At 41.4% G+C, this 23765-nt stretch overlaps 1 protein-coding gene across 5 annotated transcripts in view; it reads left to right on the top strand.

The window, feature by feature from the left end:
- The window catches only part of taok3a (TAO kinase 3a), an 84406-nt gene that overhangs the window by 53651 nt on the left and 6990 nt on the right, over positions 1-23765 (top strand). For 4 of the 5 annotated variants that reach the window (XM_038702437.1, XM_038702436.1, XM_038702439.1 and 1 more), the window contains 9 exons: positions 484-575; positions 817-910; positions 5228-5309; positions 8843-9010; positions 10772-10969; positions 14279-14416; positions 20939-21175; positions 22419-22547; positions 23524-23727. In XM_038702437.1, coding sequence (XP_038558365.1) covers positions 484-575; positions 817-910; positions 5228-5309; positions 8843-9010; positions 10772-10969; positions 14279-14416; positions 20939-21175; positions 22419-22547; positions 23524-23727 — 1342 coding nt within the window. Of the gene's footprint in view, positions 1-483; positions 576-816; positions 911-5227; positions 5310-8842; positions 9011-9043; positions 9844-10771; positions 10970-14278; positions 14417-20938; positions 21176-22418; positions 22548-23523; positions 23728-23765 lie in introns of those variants that run through there. The other variant, XM_038702440.1, reaches the window with a different exon arrangement.

Here is a 23765-nt window from a genome sequence, read left to right on the forward strand (position 1 = left end):
ACAGCTTGATGAGGCAACGTTACATGCTCCATGTGTGAAAAAGACTTAGGTTTATGTTTAAGGACAGCACAATCCATTATATTTTGTTACAGAGGCAGCTGTAATGCCCTCTGTTGTTAGCCTCTCGTATAGAAATCAACAGCTCTACCTTACCCACTGTAATACTCACTCACACACATGCAGCTTTGATGGTGAAGGAAAAGCTTCACATAAACAGCTGGACAAGTGACGGACTCTCATGACACAGAGTGTCTCACTCGTAGTGTTAAATTCACACACACACTGTCACACTCCATGTTTACAGAAACACACATATATTCCAATAACTGAGCTGCCATCACAGCATACCAGAGTCTTAAAAAGAGGCTTAGCAGATTATGACATTTTCGTGGATTTTTTTTTTTCCCATACTTAATAAAGTGTGTGTGTGTGTGTGTGTGTGTGTGTGTGTGCATTTGCATGTGCATCTCTCTCTGTCCTCAGGATGGCCCCAGAAGTGATCCTAGCCATGGACGAGGGTCAGTACGAAGGGAAAGTGGACATCTGGTCCCTGGGGATCACCTGTATTGAACTGGGTGAGCACGCATCTACCTACTGGTTAAAAAATGCATTTATAGGCCCGTACGGTCAGAAGTTCAGCTGATTTAAGCAGCTTAAAAATATTCATGACACAGGAGGGCAAAAATGCATGACTTGCATGCATGACTTTGAGACTTTTAATTTGAGGAGAGGCTGATTGGTGATTGTGAAAACTTTGGCACAGAAACATCACTCTTCTCCAACTATCGCTGACTCTCCCATCTTTTCTTATTTTAGCGGAGCGTAAACCCCCCTTGTTCAACATGAATGCCATGAGTGCCTTATATCACATCGCACAGAACGACTCTCCCACGCTACAGTCCAATGAGTGGTGAGTTGAAAACACTCCTCCCAAATATTATCATTCAGGGTTCATTTTTGTTTTGTTTGTCATATTTAAAATTCATTTTAATTTAAGCACAGTCTTTGCAGAATGCCGTCCAATGTGTGGTCTGTCAAACTGACAGACTGCAAATGGCAAAAATGGGCATTTTATTGAACTTAAAAAATGTACACAAAGCAAACAAATCCAGTGAAACTGCTGATACAATACGTCCAGTCAACTGTGAATATTAAAGCCCAATCCGATCTGTGCTCAGTCAGAGTAAGACATCCCTGTGTTAATCTGCACGACCTATGATCCCTGCAATAGGCCTTGTGCAAGGTCACACTCTAAGTCTCTTATGTAATTACCTGGGAAACCTATTACACGCTGTTGCTGCTGGGGCTATAAGGTGTATTTAAATGTATATCAACCTCAAATCAAAGCAGTGTTATTATTCAGATATTATTCTAGTCGTTAAAAACACTTTTTTTTTGTCTTTGCCGTACTAACCAGGGTTTTTCTTTGTACACAGACTCAGTGTTTTAAACGTATTATGGGAAAACAGCCAGCCTTATGCAATAATTTATGCTGCTTCCTGCTCACATCTTATGATTGTAGATTTTAATAGATCCTCTGGAGACTATCCTTCCAGACATCAAAAAACTTTAAGCAATTAAATTTAGGCCAGCAGGTTTTAAACAGCTCTTTGCAGCATCTCAGCCATAGTGGGTGTGTAACTTTTTTCAGTTAGTTGTGGTACTGCATTTCATCATGAAAAATGACAGTTTCATGTTTAATAAAGAAACTGGATGTGAAATTGTTGATTTCTGCAAATACATTTGGTCTCTGTGTCTGTTCATAAACATTTTACGCCTCTGCGCTAATATAATGTTTTAGGGTTCTGTCCCTTTCTTTACGAATGCCTTGAGGGAATTTTTAATTGGCACAAACGTCTGCTTGGACTCAAGGATGAACTGAGTGGAATTTGGTTTTCAAAGATCAAGGTCACTGTGACCTCACAAATCACATTTTTTTGGCCATAACTCAATAATTATTATATTTCACACTTGGTCTGATAGGTCACTGTGACCTCAAAATGACCTTGACAAGCATGTTTTTATAACTCAAGAATTGATGCGGTAATTATGAAACTTTTTCCTATTGGGATACAACTAGTGATACGATACGGTCAACTTCAGTGTGAAAAACAAATGTCCTGGTCATTTTTCACCACCATAATTTAGGAACATTAAGGCGGTTTGTGACCACGTTGGACACTGAATAGGTGACTCTTTTGACTCAAAGATCATTGTGAATTCAAAATAGGTTTTCAGCAAAATTAGGAATAAATGGGCTTTTCCAGATTTTACACACAATTTGACTGGGACGATACAATGAGTAAACAGTAACACCGTCACAGGCTTTCCTCCGTCTTCCTCATTCTGAATTTCGAGCATCATCAGAATCACTGCAAACAACATATAGGACAGCGCCCTCAGTTCAAAGAGGGGCTTCACATCTAAAAGCACCACATTTTATGTGGCATGACTGCGGTGCAGGTATTGTAGTTGTGAAAGAAACAAATAATAATTCATTATTAGCTGGTAGATAATTACACAATATACTCATTAATATATATATATATTTTTACATTTATTCATTTTTAGCTGATGCTTTTATCCAAAGCAACTTACAATTGCTATACATGTCAGAGGTTGCACGCCTCTGGAGCAACTAGGGGTCAAGTGTCTTGCTCAGGGACACAATGGTGGATGTCTCACAGTGGGAGACATCGAACCCAGGTCTCCCACACTGAAGGCAAGCATCTTATCTATGCGCCATCACCACCCCTCACATACCATACCATTTACCTATATACTTAATTATGTTACATGCACATACTCAGCTTGCACAAACCTGGAGACATATTATCAATATCAGTATAAATGTATGGAAAAATATAAATATTTAGAGAAGTAGGTGATTTAGCATGATTGTCAAAAAATATGTAAAAGCATACTAGTGAGGCAGCAAATATTTCACCGTTACACCATTACTAGGGGGTGGGAATCACCAGAGGCCCCACGAAACGATATTATCACGATATTTATGCTGCAATTCGATTTTATTGCGATTTTAAATATATTGAGATATATTGCAATTTATTACCTTTTTCCAACTTCCAATTAGGTCCCTAAAGTCAAACTTTGTCAACATCTGTTTATCTAAAAAGATACATTTCTCTGTTTAGAAGTTTTCTAGTGGACTAAAAAAGCAATAGATTTTATTATTCTAGTACCAAAAAGTTAAAACTCCCATCTGCAATTTATATAATAACATATCGATACTTGGCATCCGTGTATCGATGCAGTATTGCCATGGCATCACGATACTATGCTGTATCGATTTTTTTTTCCCCCCACCCCTAACCATTACTACTTACTGTTAACACCGTTATGTTACAAATGTGAGGCCCCATCCACACTACTGCGTTTTTGTTGAGACCTTTTGCTACGTTTGCACCTCCCATCCAGACTAAAAAGGCGAAAACGAAGACCTAAAACGGAGAAGTTTGAAAACACTGCCGACCCCGTTTTTCGTTTTGAAACTCTGGAGAGCATTTTAGTGCAGATGGGCAAAAACGGAGGACTTTAGAAACGATGACGCAGACGCTCACATTTGGCTGTCTAATTGGGTCTTATAAGTCATGCAAAGCAGAAAAAGGAGTCCCAGTCTGTCGTCCGCCGCCACAGATGCTTTTTAACTCCGATGTTACGTTCGGTAACGGTCCCAGCACGTTATTGGTCCATGCAAAAAAATAATGTTCTGGTGTGATTCTTCGTCTGCATTACTTTATTCTTTCGCAAAATCTTCTGTAACTACAGAATAGACCATCTGCTTCATGTTTACACCGACACGCGCAGGCCCAGTTTACGTGAACGGTCACTATATGTGTGTTTTCAGTCGTTTTTAGTATAGACGGAGATCAACTCTGATACACAGCTAAAATGCTGGTGTGGATGGAGATCTTGTTCGTTTTAAAACTCCATTTTTAAACAAAAACGGAGTAGTATGGATGGAGCCTGATTTGCTGCAGCCGCTGCTCACACTTTGCATGTGAAGTGAGATTCTCATGGGGGAAACAATACTCTTATATTAATATATTAACCCCTATGTTAGTTATGTTAGTATGTTCTCCCTGTAATTTGCCTTCTTTCACACTATCACTTCTGTGGTATGAAAGGGAAGTGTTTGTGAGGTCCTAAGCATGCAGAGTCGTGTCGGTGTTAGCTCCTTGTCATATTTTGCAAGTCTTCTGCACAGCCAAAAAAGAGAAGCTGAATGTTGCACTCTACCTGCCTCAGAGCAGCCTGAAGGCATCAGTGGCCTTCCTTTGTCTTCCACCCAAGCTCTGAATTAAATAACATGTTTACACCTTAAAAGAGAGCACATATCGTGGGCTCGGACAAAGAGCACGTCATCAGAAACGTGTGGCAGGGGAGTCTCTTAAGTTAGAATTTGCTGCCCTACGACTGTGCATGGAGTACGCCTGTTGTAAAATTAGCGTTGGTTTCTAGCATCACGCTGAGGCAAGCGATTGTGTTGGGCGGTGCAGGGTTGTGGTATTTTTGGAGGAGCTCCAGCGGCCCGAGGCGTTAGCAACATCCTGCCAGATGAGACTAGTAGAGACATCAGCTCCATAGTGTAACTTCAGTACACATACGCAAGACCACACAGTACACACATTGGCGTGACATGCAAGTGCACTCATGGACCTTTGCTAACCACAGAGGACGTTCGATGTAGAGGTTGAGGAGGAGCTAAGTGGTGGTGGTAGGTGCACTTACTGACCCTAGAATGACCCTGAATGTGCATGTTGACAATCAAAATTTGAAATGGCACCACAGGCTACATTATCTTAACGACCCAAACCTGCAACCCAAACACACAGTATTACACATACTGTGTTATCATGAGCATATTTTTAGATTAGAGTCAGTGGCACAGTGTTCCACAGCTCCAGTGGCCTATATTTGTATTGCTCCACATATTTACATAATCCATATGGTTCATATATGGGGCTACACTAAGAAATTACAGGATTGTTCTGGATTAACTCACTAATATGAGAAACACAGCACAACAAAGGAGGGGAGATTACTCATCACGTTAAACATACATTGACAGTGAGCACAGTAGATTTAGCTGAAAGCAGCATCTATTAGATTGTCACAGCTATCCCCGCTTAAATTACTCTGATTTAAATGTGTTTGACTGAGAAGGGGAATCATTGAACTCCATCTCACTGTCCTCTTTACCCAGGTCTGACCCTTTCCGGAGCTTTGTCGACTACTGCCTACTGAAAATTCCTCAGGACAGACCCTCATCAGGGGAGCTGCTACGAGTGAGTGGGCTTCCTCTGTAATCCCTCCAGCTGTGACCTCACTTCCTGTCTCAGACAGTCCCTGAGCCATGTGGATGAGTCATTCCTACCCACCCACGGCTCCCTAATATGCAAGCATATACACAGTGTCGTCTTCAAGCATAGGAATCAAGTACACCACTGAGAATGGCTCTTTCTTTCTCTTTTTTTTTCTCTCCCTTGTTGTAACTCTGCTTCCTGTGCCGCTCCTTGTTTCCTTAAGGACTCCATAGAACTGTGTTTATTTTCTGCTTTCACATCAGTCCTTTGATTAGGGTCCAACTGGTTTTTTAATGCTGGTGAGTCTTTTTGAGTTTTTTGCATACCGGAACATTTGTAAAATAAGGATTTCCTTATAGTGTTAGTTTTGACAGGTTAATGCTAGGTTAATAATGATCTAAACTGAACACATCAACACGTCACACATCAACCTCCTCCCTCCTTCTTCCCTGTCACTCTCCACTTATCTGTCAAATAAAAGGCCAAACGATCCCATAACATAAAAACATAAAAATGAAGTGCAGCTGCAAGTCAGCCTTTGTAATGACATTTTTAGCCATCCTGCCCCACGTAAACAAACTGTTAATCAGTGTATGTTCATTGAGGTTCCCTGTAATTGAGGAGTTGATCTTTTTGTTTGTGTGACCAACAGGTAATCCTATTGGCCCCCTAAGAGTTTTATGTTCTTGGTGATCACACTCAACAGTGCGGGAGCTCGAGCAGGAGTTTTCACACATGCCTCACCTTAGGGAAGACGAAGGGAAGGTGTGAGGTTAGCGGATAAATAAGGGGCTCTGGAATGTTGTCTGGATAGAAAAGACGTGTAGACTGGAATTCACTCTTCCCAACATCACTGACCCAAATCCTGGCTGAAAAACCATTAAGGAGGGATAAGTACTTAACAGACTTTGGATCAGTGTCGAAGGGTCTGCTTCATAGTGAAGGGCGGGGGGGGGGGTTGGTGGTGTTAGCTTATGATTAATACCCCACTTTCTCTTCTCAGACACACACACACACACACACACACACACAGGCACACGCCCCTCCAAGCTCTTTAAAGGGGAAATCAGGTCACTAATCTGGGGGCCTGGAGCTATCAGTGTTCTAGCTTCAGGTTAAACACACTCTTTCCCTCTATACCTCATTCAGAGTAATAGTAATAATATACATAATGAAATAATAACCCCTCAGTGACGTCCTTCCATAAATACCCACCGTTGAAGCAAAAAAAATACTCTCTTGAACAGTTAAAAATAGTTGTGGGTGTTGTTTGCTTTTGGGTATATGTTTTGTTTTATTGTTTTTATCCCATTAACTAGCAAACCACAGAGATTTCCAGTGCAATGGCAGTTTCCCAGAGCACGAGAGGGTGCAAACCCATAGATAATTCAATTTACAATAATGTAAAGCAAAAAAACAGCAAATCCTCGCATTAGAGAAGCTGGAACCAGTGAGTGTTTGGCAGTTTTCACTGATAAATGACTTAAACGATTAATAATTTCATCAAAGTGGTTGGCAATGAAATTTTTATTTTTTGCTGAGAGTCAGATGAAAAATAAACTGTAGCACGAAGATCTGAAAACAGGTGTCCACAGCTATCCTGGCTAAATCTGTCCGTAAAAAATGGTGTAAATCAGCAAGTGTTGTTTTTACTTTACTTTGTTTTTTGTACAGATTAAACAAAACAAGATACAACTTGTTAATTAGTGAGCTTTAAGAGGTGCTGGTGGGTGAATTTTGTTACCTTTGGACAGGGCCTGGCTAGCTGTTTTCCCTTGTTTCCAGTCTTTATGCTAAAATAATGTCTTAACTGTTCTTTTAATATATCAAGCATGTTGGGCTTGCTCCCTCTCACTTCTGCTACTGTAATTGCAGAAGAAGTAAATGAGATGGACTAAAGCAGATCTTTGAGGATGCAGAAAAGCTAGTGAGGCAACAATATACAGACAGTCGCTTTTTCTTAACACTAACCTTATAATGAGGATCTTGGAGGTAACTTCTTGCTGGTGGATGGAGTGGGGGTGGCCAACTACCCACATTGTGGTGTAGGTCCGTCAGAAAACGGGACAAATCACTCTCATCTCTATTTTCAGAGCGTCATTCCCCTGTGTCCTGACTAACCCATTACACCAGCATCTGTCACATGGAGAGGAAGGTGTGCAGAGAAAGAGAGCTGGAAATAGACCTTAAAATATATATATTTTCTTTTTTGATACATTATATATATTTTCGTCCTGTACTCTCGAGGTTTCATACATTCAGCCAAATAAGAACACAATAATTTATGAATGAGAGTGACTAAGAGGATGTGTGAATATCTCTGTCTGTGTGTGTGTGTGTGTGTGTGTGTGTGTGTGGTGGAAGCGTAGGGGAGAGAAGATGTTTTTATTTTATTTTTATTTTCATCTTACAGTACAGTTAATTGCTAAAAAGTACCAGCTCATTCTTAGCCAATCAGCCCCCATCGGCCTCACCAAACCTTTCTGACCTGCTGGTTATGCAACACAAAATAAATAATTACGTAAATGCATAATGCCCCGACCTCCTCCAAATTTCACCTCCATCAAATTACAGAAAGGTTGGCTGCTTACAGTAGAACTGGTCACAGATCTAAATGAGTTTCACCATTTTAGTGTAATACTAGGTTAGAACAAACAAAAAACAGATTAAAAGATTGAAACCTCTCAATAAATTATCAGCATATTACTCATTGTCTGTTTTGTTTCTTGATATCATTTAATTGAAGCTGTCATTAAGTCAGTGCTGAGGCAGATACAGTTACAATGTTATTTATTGGAATGAAAAGGATTAAGAGTATTTATGAAAATCGATTTTACGGACAATCTGCACAGATCCTGTGTGTTCAATGTACTAGCGGATGTAGAGTGCTGGGACTCCTAGGACGGGCTGAGCAACTCACAGGCGCCCTCTAGTGATAGTCACAGTTGTGGTGCTCATTGAAATTATACACTGGCTGAGAGAAATTTGATAACACTGTAGTGTAAAACCAGATGTCCTTTAACCACAATTTAGAAGACATTTTAAGAGCAGCAATGTGTATTAAAAGCTTTATTAAAAGCTTTAAGGTCCTGCGGCTATGTGATGATCTCAAACTGTAGTTTTCGTATTTGCTGAGACGTAACTACCGGCAATCTTATATTATTTAAATTTCCTACATCTTTCCAGCACTTTTTTATTTTACTTTATTTTACAAATGCATGAATGTTGATGTACAATACATAGATATAAACTGTAACATGTAGACATGTTTTCAGGTGAAAACAGTGTACTAGAACACAGACAAATTAAAAAGTCCATTTCCAAATTGCTGTTGAGCATTACGTGAAATTAAGCATTAACATCCATAAATTATATGTTATGAAGGCTGAAGTTAAAACATTATTTTACTTAAATCAGATTACTGTATAAGGAGGTTTATCTTCACATTTCTAAACCAATTGTTCCCGCCTTCTGACCCTTCTAACTGACTCACTTTGTCCCCCTTCTCTATGCAGCATGATTTTGTGCGTCGGGAACGCTCGCCGCGCATTCTCATCGACCTCATCCAGAGGACCAAGGATGCGGTGCGTGAGCTGGACAATCTGCAGTACCGCAAGATGAAGAAGATCCTCTACCAGGAGAAACACAATGGACCCATGGGAGAGAGCCAGGAGGAGGAGGAGGTGGGAGGAAGAGGGAGAGGGAGGAGAGAAGGGTTAATGTGAAAGATAAGGAGGAGTTGACAGAGTCTCAGTGGAAAAAGAAATAACACAGATATGAGAATTATAGAGTTTGTCAGGAGTAAAAGTGGAGAACAAGGGGTTAAAAACATGAAACCAGTTGAGTTCCACTGAAATTTTGTTCACAGTTCTCTAACTTTCACCTCAAAGAGAAGAAGTTTGTTGTCAATTTTAATTTGCTTATGAGTTTCATATAAAACTACATTAATTTTTACTATAACGGAGGGAAACTTTTGTATTAAAACAGTAGCAGAAACAATGATAGAGCCAACTGAGACAATAGTTTATAGAATAAAGATGTCAGCTAGAAAAACTAATAATCAACAGTCGGGCAGGCACAGGCTATATACAGCAGGGAAGGGCTGCTGTATGTATATATGTAAGACCTGCTAAGATTAGGCATTTTAACCAGCTGATGTGCTTACTCTGACGTACACTGTAAAAAGCTACAGACATGCATCATTATTTGGTAACATCACTGTCCATGAGCAAATTTGGTCAGAATATAATGAAAAACAGTATGATTAAAAAATAGCCAACATTAGCAGTAGCAGATCAGCTCGCAGCACTCACATCCCGTGTCTAATGTAACTTTTAACCTGTTTTATTACCTGTTGTAATCTGCCTGTCTGTTTGTTTTGGAGGAGGCGACCTACTTCAGCTCCTTGTAGAAATGTCCTGACTGATAAAAACTTAAAACAGTAGCTCCGGACCCAGTATTTAGTTAGCTGTAAACGCACCGCAGGAGAAGCTGCACACCGGCTGCTACTTACGAGGTAAAAATATAATGCCGGTGTACGACCTCAGGCTAACCTCAGGCCGACATTGGCGAGACTTGTGTGTGCTATTTGGGTGTTGGCTGTGATTTATTGATTTGAGCTAACAGTGGAAAAGAAACGAGCAGTAGTAGCAAAGTGGAAACACCTGAATTGCTAGACTTAACGCAAGTACATTCTACTCAACCATTCAGAAATGCACTGAAAGACAAGCAGGAGGTAGTACTTTCCCAAAGTGGCCTTCTTAACTGCTGTTTTCTCAGTTCGGATATCCAGAAAAACATTTGGGAGATGCTCACAGCAGTGCAGCAAATTTCACAACAAACAGGAGCCACGGTAGCCTGACATTGAGATGAAATGTCCCTTAGCTGACCTGGCCTGAGGCAGCAGCCACAATAGTGTCATCCTACACCACGTGAAGTAATTCAGAGCAGCCATCAGACCTCACTGCAACAAGATGCCGCTTTACTGAGAATACCTGCAGTCCCAAACCTTCTTTTCTGGTTCCAGGGGAGACGCGCTGCATGTGGAAAGGCTGATTATAACACCTAATATAGTCTGTTAATGCAGACTTAACTGCTGCACTGCTGCTGCTTCTGCTGCACCTAAAAGCTAGAGTGTCCTTCTGATCTGAAGACATCTCGGTCAAATGAATGTGCATTAATATAAGAATTGACACAAGTGAATGATACAAACACACTCACATGAACAATTTGAGCTCAATAGGCAATTTAGCATGACTTTGACTAATGCAATCTTGAGGTCATTAGTTAATTTCCCTTTATTGAGGTGTCTGCATTTAATGATTTTGGAGAGGCCTGTGTAAATTGGGGTTGAAAGACAAGGGGGGTTCTGCGTGTATATTTGTATCTGTGTACAATTTCGTGACTCTTGAAGTTATTTAGGAATATGTGATGTTCACTTGCAGGACAGCGAGGCAGCCAGTTGTAAGATGAACAGCCTGGGCAGTAACCACTCCATCCCCAGCACCTCGGTCAGCACCGGCAGCCAGAGCAGCAGCGTGAACAGCATGCAGGAGGTGCTGGACGACAGCTGCTCCGACATGACCATGATGCACCCCCAGGACTACAGCAGCACCCTGGAATCCTCCCCACACACCAACAAGGTAAAGTTCAGGGGTTTAGGTTGGATGGTGGGAGGTGGGTATTAAAGTCTGGATAAAGGATTAAAAGTCCCCCCAAATCAGAGCTGAAAACTGAAGTAATATAAATATACAAACATATAAATATAAAAGTGTACACAATTCATACATCTGTTCTAAGAAGACACTTTTGACTTCTCTGCCTACTTGCTTATTAGTGTTCACAAACACTTAAATAGCAGCACATGGCATTAGGATATTTCAACGGGATTCAGGTTGGTGGGAGGCATGTCCCACAGCACGGTATGGGATCCATACAAAGAACATCTGCACCATAATGTTATGTCAACCAAACAAAAAGGGGTCTATTTGGCTTCACTTCTCTTTTCCCCACACTCACACACGCCTCTATCCCTGTATGCATCTCTGCCGACTCTTCTTTCTATCTCCATTAACGGTAAATTTTATAAAGTCGTTGCATTTAATAAACCCACCCGCAATTCTGTTTTCAAGATGTGGTTTGAAGCCAGCGTGGAACTGTTGAGTGACATCTGCAACAGTGCGTTCACTGTCGCGCCGTGCTTGTAAAATATCCACCGTGATAACAAGATAACTTCTCTCTCTCTATTTCTCTGCAAAATGCTAAAATGGGTTGCCCAATATACTTTCGTAGCTGTTAATATACCTGGGCAGCCCACCCAAGTAAAGTAATTGTGGGAACCACTATAATTTAAAGTTATGGCAAGCTGTAAACCTGTAGGCCTATATTTTGTAAATAATACACCATAAACCTATTTTAATGTCTTCCAACTGCATGTGTCACGTGACTATTTTGGTGATTTTTCTGTGACTGACTGATCATGCTTGCAAGTTCGACTACTTTAATTAACCCACCCAAAACTATAATAATATATATAATATATAATATAGGGGGGTGGGTGAGGTACAAACAGAACCGTGGCTCAAAAAGGTCTAAACCGAACTGTGGATTTGGTGAATCATTACAGCCGTAGTCATTATACAGCAGGTTGTATACTGAGACGAAGTTTGTAGTCCCTTCATGCTACACGCTCAGAATTGTATATTACAATATTGTAACATATCAAGTATAACAATATATACATACATGTATATACCCCGAACATTCTGTAGTGCATTTTTTGAATTTGCTGGGTCTCGGTGAATGTAAACAGCAGCAACAAGATGATAATATGGTTTCATCTTTACATTAAAATGTCTGACATTTGGGAAACAGAGTCCATCTTGACTGTGTTTGAGCAACAAGCATCATCGATGTGAAACACAAAGTCCACCTCCTCTCATCCTGGTCTCTGTGAAGATGTGGCCTCAACAGTCTCTGATTTCCATCGTTCACTGCACCCGCCATGGTGCCTGGTCCGGCTGATTGGGCTGTGTGGATCGTTGTCCGCTGCTCTTAAATCCAAAAACCCTGTTTTCCTTTTCAGATCAATGTATTTCTATCATAGCAATAAAGCCTGAAAAACAAAACTGTAGCGAAGTTTGAAGGAGCTCTACCGGCTGCTTCTTCTACAAGCGCTGCCGGTAGCCATAGCCACAGAAAAAAATACTTGTAACCTGAAGAGGCAGGGGTGCTCAGTCTCGGTGCCCTAGGCAAACTCTACCTTTTTTTAAAAATGTATAAATGTTTTTACAAGGTCCAGTTGTTTATAGATAGGTGGCCTCTGTTTGATAGTTATTGTGCATTTCCTGGAGCCAATTGCTGTAAGTCTGATGGCAGCGGTTTACAAGATGATGCTAAATTATACTCTTTTATTATACTCATTGTATGACCCCACTGAGAGGTTAAAACCTCTGCTATGAGCTGTCTTCCCAATATGGTCCCCTCACAGTATTATTCCCATGTGGGTCCTCAAAGTTGCCCGTGGGTGTTCAAGCTGCCGAAACGCCCGCAGCACCTATGACTGTGATACCAAAGATGAGCATCACACCATTTTGTTATTTTGATTATATATTTATTTTCCTCTAACACACAATAACGTGTTATTTTTTTAATTAATTTTACCAAATCTATTTTTATTGAAATAACTAACCTACTACTCAATTTACTTTCAGTTTAAGTTAAGCTGATTTCCATACTTAGGGATTAGTGTGTCATGATGGCAAAAGAGAATAATAGTATCTACCTGCTGAAATCCCAAATCCAGATCACCAACAAAAGCCAAATCGGTTGTTCATTCACACAAACCAGGCCTATCGAGGGCTAACCATTGATTTCCATCCAGGTTTTTGAGATCTCCTTTTTCTGATATAGAGACAAACAAACACCAGCAAAAGTAGCTCCTCCTTGGTGAAGCTAAACCCTGATTACAGACATGGACTTTTTATTTCCTCTTATTTGAATGGGTAACATAGTACTATGTTACTAGTACAATCACTTCTTTACTGAGGTAATAATTGTACACTCTAAAATGGAAAGAACACATGACTCCGTGCAAACATCCTCTGGATTTCTGTTTTCAAGTGTATGCGTAATCCCTCCCCCACGAAACCATGGAAACCATCGACGCAGTGCTCAGTGTTTGGCAGATCACTTCAAGTTCATCACAGACACCGTTCACACTCTGAGAACAAAGGCTGTTTACACATGTCAACAAGCAGCACAGAACTCCCCACCATTTCACCTCTTACAGCTCTGTCATCCTGAGCACACACACATACACACACACACACACACACACAGGGCAACACAATGCCTGACATTCTCACTGAGTATCTCCTAAGACTTAAAAATCTGTGAAGAGAGGGCTGTCACTGCTCTGTCATTCTCTTTCTTCATCTGCTCTTTGTATTTTGACAGTGCATGAATAAGGATGTCACTTTATGAACAGACAGCCAATGTGTTGTTTCAAGTTGAGGAGCTGAGCTGAGAACAAATGAAAGTGACACAGTGTTTTCAGATGCTGATGAAGTTCCCTCTCCACATGAATCAAATCCTTGGTCCCCGGTCTCCCAAAAATGTCCAATCAGTTTTTAATGGGGGGATTGTGTGTTGACATTTCATCATGTTTTGCAAGGTTACAGTTGACACAGTTTTAGCAAATGCTGAAGATTCCTTTTGAAATTTAGTTGTAGTACCATTTAAATCAGTGGGGAATTTTGTTATACACAAAAAGATGGTGATGAGTTTGGCACAGTTTTTAGTGAGTTCAAATCTGTGAAGCATTGTACGGTTTTCACCTTTATTGTTACACCTTGTTCACTTAAGTGCCATTTGTTCTTGTATTATTTAAAAAAAAAAAAGCTCTGTGACTTAATGAATGACTTGTCTGTTTGTGTGTGTGTTTCACACAGGACCATCAGTACAACTGGGATGATGGGATCCACAGGGACCTCCGGTCCGGGCTGAGGCCAGCCTCCTCCGACAAGAGCAGCCAGGCCCAAAACTATAAGAACCAGGGCCGCTTTGCCACCATAAAATCAGCCTCACTGGTAAGTTTAACAAATCTCTTTCCACAGTATTTTCCTTTTTGAGATCCTAAAAAATTATGTGCCTTAAGGGTTTGAGGATCATTAATTTGTGGAATATTCACCTTGAAAATTGTGTTGCTTTGAAAGCCAGAAAATTCTTCTTGCAGAAGCCAGCATTTTTGTCAGTGTTATGTTTACACCATAGTAGCAGGTATGGCAAGGGCACAGAAGAGGATTTTTTTGTTTCTCTCTGTTGAAACACTGTTGTCTATGAATGTGCTGGTTGAACGTTGAGTCTGAGTGCTCCATGCTGAAGAAATGTGATGTGGATCCATGTTTGAAAAAACTGCTGTTTTCAAACGGCCTGTCTTCCCTTTGTGGAATCGCCTTTCCTTCTGCTGTTTTTTCCCTTCAAACTCTGATCTCTATTTCCACCTATTTGATATTTATTCTGTCCTGGCTCTTTGTCTCTTGCTCTTTAGTTTCGGCCCTCTCTGCAGCACATCTTTGTTTCTCTGCTGTCTTTCCTCTCATTCACCTCACTCCTTTTGTTTTATCCTCTTGTACTACGCTTCGCATTACCCCTCCCGTCCCTCCGCCCTCTCCTTTATCTCTTCCTCTCCTGCACTTTATAATACATCATTCTCAGATCTGACTCAATGTTGAGTTGAAGGGGGTGAAATTCTGTGTGTATGTGTGTGTGTCTCTTCTTTTCTTTCTCCATGTCTCTTTCTCTCTCACCCTCCCTGTCTGTTGTCATGGAAACCAGCTCTAGTAACTAGTAAGTAGTTGTGTGTGTGTGTGTGTGTGTGTGTGTGTGTGTGTTTACCCGTCCATGACCCACTGGTTTTAATTGTGAGTCCCTTCTGCTGTCAGGTCTTAAACCAGACATGAGAGAACATAAGCAAAAAAAAAAAGTGTCCATGCGTATGTGTCCTTATGCTGTCCTTGACCAGAGCGGGAACCACTGATAATCCATCATTGTTACTTTTTTGTCGACCACGTTTCTCCTTTATCTTTATTCACACACAACTGGAAATTTCTTGTCTTTTTGTGAATCCTATGGCCACAGTCACTGGTGACTTCAAATCACAGAGATATTCATAGGAGCTGTGAGATTCACTGGAAGTACTGCAAATCCAGCATCAACCTTTTTAATATTTGAGAGTTGGAAATAAAACCACGGCACTGTGAAGTAAGTCCCCAAATTCCAGTTTGAGACTATGAATAAATAGTCTACCCTAATGCATCTATTGATGGTGTACCTTCCATTTCTAGATGAGTGTTGAACATTTCCTCTTTGCTGACACTTAGCTAAGCATGCTAAACATAGGATGATGTCAGTTCCCTTTCAAATATGTGTGTATCACTGAAACAATCTTCCTTATTAATCCCCAGAACATCAGAAGCCTGTATACCAGTGGTTCCCAACCTTGTGACCCCTTTAAAATGAAGCAATGGCTACTAGCAACCCCTCATCACTGGTTGTTAATTTAGCAGTTGTGACCAAAGTGATTTTAATTATTGTTTATTATGAATGATTTAGACTTAAAAGCAAACAGTAGAACAAAGTCTGGAAAAAGTAAAGTAAATTTGTCCAACAAAAAAAACTGCCCACTGCAGTACACTTCTTTGATCCCCTTAGCCTCTGCCATCGGTGCATGAATGGGTGTGACTGGGTGTGTAAAAGTTCTTTGAATGGTCGGAAAGACTAGAAAGGCGCTGTACAAGTACAGACCATTTACCATTCACCATAAAGTTACCAGCCCATGATTATTAGAAATTATCTCACAATCCTCTAATCATAATTTTCTTACAAGTCATAATTGTGAGGAAAGACTTAATAATGACAAAACAACAACTTTAGAATTATCTTGCAAACCCCAGGTTGGAAACCACTGCTCTATACCATTACTGAGGTTGTGACGCTCAAGTCAAGGCAAAGACTCTCCAACTCTGCATTCATGTGGTGTTGGAATAATCGGAAAAATTATTTCCCGAATTCATGTGAATGTCCCCTGAAGTCGGAACAACAACTTCGAAAGTGAGAAAATTTTGGTAAATGAATTGCCAAGTTGTTGACGTCATACACGTAGAAACATGGCAGGCAACACTCTTCACCGTAGAGTAGACTTTGATGTGGCAGTTTGCTGACCAAGCTAATCCTATTAGATGGCTAACCAAGCCTTCTAGCACACGCTAACTACTTGCCAGGTCAATGTAATTTACTATAGCTGCCTGACCCCAAAAAGTTTTGCCAGACGTTCCTGTCTTCATTTTTCAAACTAGCTATACCAACTTTCCTTAATATAAGAGACCACAAATCTGGTGCTACCTAGGGAGATAGATTTCATTCTCCCGCTAATGGAGTATGGTGACAATAAGCCCATCTCTTCCTTCTTTGGGTGAGACGCCTCACTCGTGTTTTCAGAGATGCAACCTTAAGTTTGAGGACATTTGTTCTTACGCACAAAAGTGAGGTAATTGTATCCTGTGTCATCTACTCACATACATTTAACTTCAAAAGAAAATAGAGTTCTTCCCTCTTGCCAACTCTTAATTTATGCCTTATTCTACCATCTGTTAAAGAATCACTTAACATCACATATATACTGTATTGTCACCACACTACAGTCACACAGTCCTACATTCCTGTTTTAAAACAATTTTGCCTCATTGTAAGTTGCTGTGAATTAAAGTCAAACTGAAATACCTCAGATGTACAGAAAGCCGCTGAGGTGGCACACACTGTATCGGCAGCTCTGTGAAACTGAGGCTGCCTTTCCTGAAAAGAAGTGGCGTCGCGTAAACCACAGCTTCTGTGTCGTGTGATAGCGCCGGTCCTGCCCGCCGGTGCTGAAAGAGATGACATCATCTTTTTCTGTGGAGCGCAGACGTCCTCAGATTGGCCTCGACTCGCTGAGACTGGAATGAGCAGGTAGACAAAGAAAGATGGAGAGAGAAGAACGGGGGGTCCAGATGGTGAGGGGTGATGGATCGCCAGAGAAGGGAAAGAGATGAAGACGGAGGACAGGAATAGAGAGAAAACATTAACGAGAAGAAGGAAGAATTAAACAAGATACCGCCATTAATAAGTTGTATCCTCCAAAAAAAAAAAAAAAAATGCTAATTCCTGAGTGAGAAATGTAGATTGAATTAAATTTGATATTTTCAAGAGGTGAAGGAGAAAATCCTAGTGATGGAGGGATATTCTGAGAGATTAAAGGGTGAATGAAAGAGCATGGTGGCTGGAGGAGGTAAAGACGTGGTGGAGGACACAGACGGCAGATATCAGGGGGATGAGAAGGACAGATAAACAGAGGTGAGACAAAAGAGCAGTGCTGATTGAAATCTGTACTGGCAAAGAAGGACTGGGGGGGGGGGCAAAAAGAGGGTGATGGGCTTTGTCACCCAGAGGTGACATGAAGTATAGAGTCTGATCTGATGTAGAGGTGGGAAAACAAGAAGAGAGAGAGAGAGAGAAAAGGTTCTTGTAAAACTGAAGAGAAGGACATGTGAAAGATGATGTGGAGAGGGCAAGAAAAAGAGGAGAGGAGAGCAGGATGAAAAATGGTCGAGGGAGATGGAAGGAAAGGGAAAAGGATGAGGAGGAAGAGAAACAGCAGAAAGAGATGGATGTAAAGCAAAAAGGGGAGCGAATGTGAGACGTAACTAGCGTGTGAGAGGGAGGGCAGGGGTTATTATAGGTCAGATGAAGTAACTGACTGAAGCGCAAGGCTGTGTGTGAGACGACATCGCTGTCAAATATTTCACCTCATCTGCCGCTTGACTCACGTTCAGCTCTCAGTTGCGGGATGCAATCTGATAGCCCGATAGACATCGACATGTCCACAACAGAGCAGCCGAGAACAGTAAAGTTTAGGACGCATCAAAGCATGCACCTTCCCCATCAGTCAGCTCTTTTTGCTGATAACTGAAGCTTCTAACTCATACCAATATGCTTTATTGGTATTTGCTATATAATTATATTGCTAAAACAAAAAAAGATTTATTTCACAGGTAAATGTCAGAGGTTGTGGTTAAACTACATGCAACTCATTGGCAGTTGCATCCGTTTTGAGGCCCAAACAGGCATGAGAGTACAGAGCCCCCTCACATTCATGCATCTCCAGGAAAACAGGACAATAAATGGAGGTCTGTAGAGGCTTTTTGCTTCCGCTCTTTGGCCAGATGACTTCACCACATGTCACTGTACATCTGTAGCAACATTAAAAATGCAGCCATGTCGTCGTCTTCTACGTCGTAGCTGATTAAAAAAAAAAAAAAAAAAGACATTTCATTTTTTTGACAAAATAAGGATAAACATGTCAGTGTTGTGTCTTTTGGAAGAAAAAACTTCTATTCTCTAATAAAACATTAGCTGTAGTAAAAGATCTGCTCACTTGTATCATTTATTTTTTTTTTACTTTGCTTGTGTTTTTAATAAAATAATTTCAGTGTTCTGCAGAGCACCTCCCATTTTCAGAAAATGTGTTGCCTTGTTGCAACACTGAATTCTGTCAGAAGAACAACCATGGCCTGCTCTTTACTCAAATCATAGGCAAAATGAAGAAGTAGGAAGTAGCTCTACTCTCTTCATGTTATCATTAAGTCTGTTAGAGTGCAACTATAGCATAGATATTTTTAACTTTTTGTTTTCCTTGGCATTTAAAAGTCTTTTGAAACTCTTTATGATGGTGTGTGTTTAAACGTTTTGATGGCCCTTAATGGTTATTAAGGAGCAGAGCTGGGTTCAATTCATATTCACTGACACCAGACGCCTGGTGAACACACGGAGCTCAAACTGTCCGTGTGGCCAAGTGGGCTATTGCTATTAATTCAATACCAAAAAAAACTCTAGAAGACAGTTTGTGAGCACTCACCCTACTTATTTATTCAGTCACATCAGCCACCACCTGCACAGTACTTCTTTTATTAAACAAATCGTGTCCTCTCAGTGCCACATTACATTTATGTACAAATAAAAGACCGCCCACCTTGAACTGCAAAATAAGCAAATTAACTAAGCTTCTCAGTTCTCACTGGAACATTCACCTTTAGCCTGCATGCCGCCCCCCTCCTCATCTCTCTAAATATGATCTCCTTTCCAGTCCCCGAGCCTTGTGTGTGTGAACGAGGCCATCACATGACGTGACTTGGCCCTTTGTGGCAGCATGTAGGCTGGCAGCGAGGCAAGTGACTAGGATTGGGAGCTGCTGTTACAGTGGGGTATTGATTCAGCACAGATTAAGGGAGGGGGGGCTCAACCTCAAATCTAGTTCCAGAACAACAAGCCCCCCCTCCACACACACACACACACACACACACACACACACACACACACACACACACATACCTCCTTCTTCCCTCTAGATGCTCTGATTTTGCTTCTCATTATTTACATTTTTTCTTTTCCCTAACTCTCTCCCAGTCACTCTCCATCTGCTGTTTCTCCTTTGCAATCACCCCCCTCCCCTCATCTCTGCCTGCTCCTCGCTAAACAACACACACACACACACCCCCTCTCCAACTTCTCTCACTCTTTCTCAATGAGGTATTCATGTGACCCACCTGCTGTCCGCCGCTTAGCGTTAGCCCAACTAAAGAGCAGCTCTGTGCTCTTGTTGGCCCGTGTGGTCAGCCTGCCTCATTCACAGTTCACACGCCTGCCTCAGCCGCTGCGTGCCCAGGGCACGAACCAAGGAGAGGGAGGGACGGGGGGAAGGGGGTCGTGGTCCAGTAAGGTGGGGTCTCAGGGTGGCATCAGAGCTCAGACAGGGTTCTGTCGGGCATAGGATGCTGCACAAGGTTCCTGGATGCTGGTGCACTTGGCTAAAGTCGCCATCATGTTTGGCCTGAGGAGTTCAGGTGGAAGTTATGAGAAGATGCGGAGCGAGTACTACGTAGATGTGGAGAACCCTTTCTGTACTCAGGTTGGTGTGTTAGGTGTAGGTTTTGCAAAGAAAATGGTGACATTGATGTTGAGATGTGCCAGTATGGTCCTTGTGAATTTTATTATACAGCTGTTTTTATAACTTTTTTTCCTTGCTCTGTCTGGCCTAAACACATTTTGTCTCTTTTGCGGATGATCTGTGCAGTGACTGTGTATCTGCGATGGTCAGATGAAAGAGCTTTTTTTGGGCTCTAGTGGTAACTTCATCTAAAGGAATTACACAGTATTTCTTTAAGCTATTAATTAAAAAAAAATGAACTTCTCATCACTGGTTGATGAACATCTTTCTTGCCTCTGTAAGTGTAAGTGTTGCTGACTGACTGCAGCAGTTGAACTGTGGATGCTTTACGGTATTGAATTAATTCTGTTTTCAGCTATTCTTGGAAAAGATAACCCAGATAAATCGATAAAGCGTTTTTACAAAGGACAGGTGACAAGCGATGCTGTTTGGATGCACCCAAACTTATTGTTTGTTTCCTCACTGACATATTTTAATACCCTTTAATATGCTGTCTGTTAAATAATTTGATTTTCTGATCAAAAATCAGATATCACAGCGCTCACATCGCCTAACTTCTCCTTCTCCACAGGTGACCAAGCAGATCCACGAGCATGAGCAGGAGAGCGAGCTGCGGGAGCAGATGTCGGGCTACAAGCGCATGCGACGGCAGCACCAGAAGCAGCTGATCGCCCTGGAGAACAAGCTGAAGGCCGAGATGGACGAGCACCGGCTCAAGCTGCAGAAGGAGGTGGAGACGCAGGCCAACAACGCCTACATCGAGCTGGAGAAGCTGGCAAAACGCCACACCGTGCACACTGAGAAGGAGGTGGGATTTGTGAGGGATTGGGGGGTTAGAGGACATGAGCGAATGCATTAGTACAGTAACCCCTAAGTTATTTCACAGATGATCACAGACCTACATATACCATGACACAGTTGGCTGGGGGATAAGGTCTGCTTTGGAAAAACAGGGAAAGACATGATGTTGGATTTTAAATGATTCAATAGCTGCTGGAGGGAAGTTTGTTGAAAAGTTTAACTCTGTTCAAAATTGTATTGTTTTGAACCTTGAAGCTCCAACCTCAGTCTTGCATTGAATGCTCGGGGAAGTTTTGTTGAGACTGTACACACTGCTGCCACCCAATGATACATGAGATGAAACACAAGGGCAGAAGTGGGTCACAGAATGCCACGCTCTGAAAAACAAGCTGCATATCTCTGTGATTAGCACGTAGCATGCCGGACCATCCAGGGAGATAGTATATCTTTTCATATACAGTAGACCAGCATGCAAGATAAACACACAATGACACATGTCACTCAGCTAAACCAGGAAGTCACTAGATATTGGCTTCCATCAGAAAACATCAATGGTGTCCTGTGGTCTGAAAATGTGTTGTTTTAGCAATTATGTCGGCCATTTTCTGGATACTTTTATCCAGAACACCTACTGTGATGTTGTAAGCCTCTTGTATTAGGGCTGGACAATCAAATTACTTAACATTAGTAATCTCCTATTGACCTAAAATTGTGCATAGTGCAATTTTCTTTCAATGTCTATAAAGTGAGATTGGCTTCAGCAGCCACTCTTTAACTGATCGTACTATACTATAATATACATGACAAACATTTCAAAAGGAAGCCAACATCAGAATTTGTGCTGCAACTAACAATTATTTTAATTGACGATTAGTCTTCAGATTATTTTCTTGGTTCATAGATTTATTTTTTGTTGACAAAATGTTTATAAAATGCCTCTTCACATGTCTTGTTTTGTCTGACCAACAGTAAAAATCCATTTATAATGATGATAAAACAGCAAATCCTCAAGCCGAGACCAGAGCATGTTTGGCATTTTTAGTTAAAAACAAAAAAAAGGCTGAAATTGTTTTTCCTTATCAAGGTCAATCTCATAATGTCACCTGAAATAATCAAAATTTTTGTGTGGTATTGTACCCTAGTTAATATTTGACTCTATTTGTTCACTGTTTCACTAGTGGTGAGCCTGTTGGCTAAGGGTTCCATGTGAAGTTAACCCCTGTTTTCCTCCTGTTTCATGTGTCCCCCAGATGAAGACGGCGTTGGCGGATGAGAAGAAGTTCCAGCAGCAGATTGTGGCACAGCAGAAGAAGGAATTGACCACCTTTCTGGATAATCAAAAGAAGCAGTACAAACTCTGCAAGGAGAAGATTAAGGAGGTGCGCATTTGTGGTCGTTTCCTTTCTTTTCCTCAGGCGAGCTCCTTTGAATGCCTCTCCCGTGTGTCACACATTGTCCTGTATGCAGTTTACTGTTCAGTCAGCCCTCCACACAAACACGCACATTCAGTTACTCCGAAGCGGTCTTCTGGAAATTGTGTTGAGTCACTAAGCCTACTCACTATGTACCGAGACATGTGTATATACACACAAACGAGGAAAACCACAAATCCTTACGCACAATGTGTTTGCCTCTGCAATCTTGAACCAGAGTCCGGAGAATACTCCTGTGGGCCGGGAGTGTGGTACACTGTGTTTTCAGTAACAAGATAAGTGACCAAAATTAGGTCAGCACAGTTAAAAGAAAGCATCGCTGGCAGGGAGAGATATTTCCCACCAACTGACGGCTGTAACAGAATTAGACACCACAGAGAGCGGGGATCAGGCTCATGTGTTAAGTGCATTAGCTCGAGTTGTAGATTACCTTAAAGCCCATGAAAGAGAAAGAGAACTCATACTGAGGAGGGATAGATGTGGCTGAATTTTTTTTTCCAATCCTCCTCTGGCTATGAAAGTCATCTGCAGTTCAAGACAGAAGGTCAATTGGAGTTTGCTGTATGCTGTCTCTGCAAACACTAGATGTTGTGAACGCTGGACATTTTCTGCTTGTTTAAACTATATTTGGTTTTCGCATATCCACTTTTTTAGACTAATATCTCCAACTAGACAGTTCATCACCCACTGCTCATAATGAGTAGTCCCAAACAAACCTGCTATTGTCTTTAGTTTATCAGTTAAACTGATTTGCATGGATAAATAAAACTTTAATAACAGGTAAATCACCCAGGCAAAATCTCAGCTAAACCTAGCAATCCCAGTTCAAATGAACTGACAATTGCCTACGGCCTAGTACCAACTCTGGCTATCCTCTCATGATTTCTCACTTCGTCTGCTTTGAACGTTCACCCCTTCTCAGGAAATGAACGAGGACCATAGCACACCCAAGAAGGAGAAGCAGGAGCGTCTTTCCAAGCACAAGGAGAACATGCAGCATTCCCAGGCCGAGGAGGAGGCCCATCTCCTGTCCCAGCAGAGAGTTTTCTACGACAGGAACTGCCGCGCCTTCAAGCGCAAAGTCATGATTAAGAGGCACGACTTGGAGCAGGAACAGATCCGAGAGGTACATCCCTAAAAACACCATGTGTGATTTAATAGGTC

The sequence above is a fragment of the Micropterus salmoides genome, unplaced genomic scaffold, assembly GCF_014851395.1.
Source record: "Micropterus salmoides isolate LMB-PRFRI ecotype aquatic unplaced genomic scaffold, ASM1485139v1 Ms_hic_scaffold_7, whole genome shotgun sequence".
NCBI lineage: Eukaryota > Metazoa > Chordata > Actinopteri > Centrarchiformes > Centrarchidae > Micropterus > Micropterus salmoides.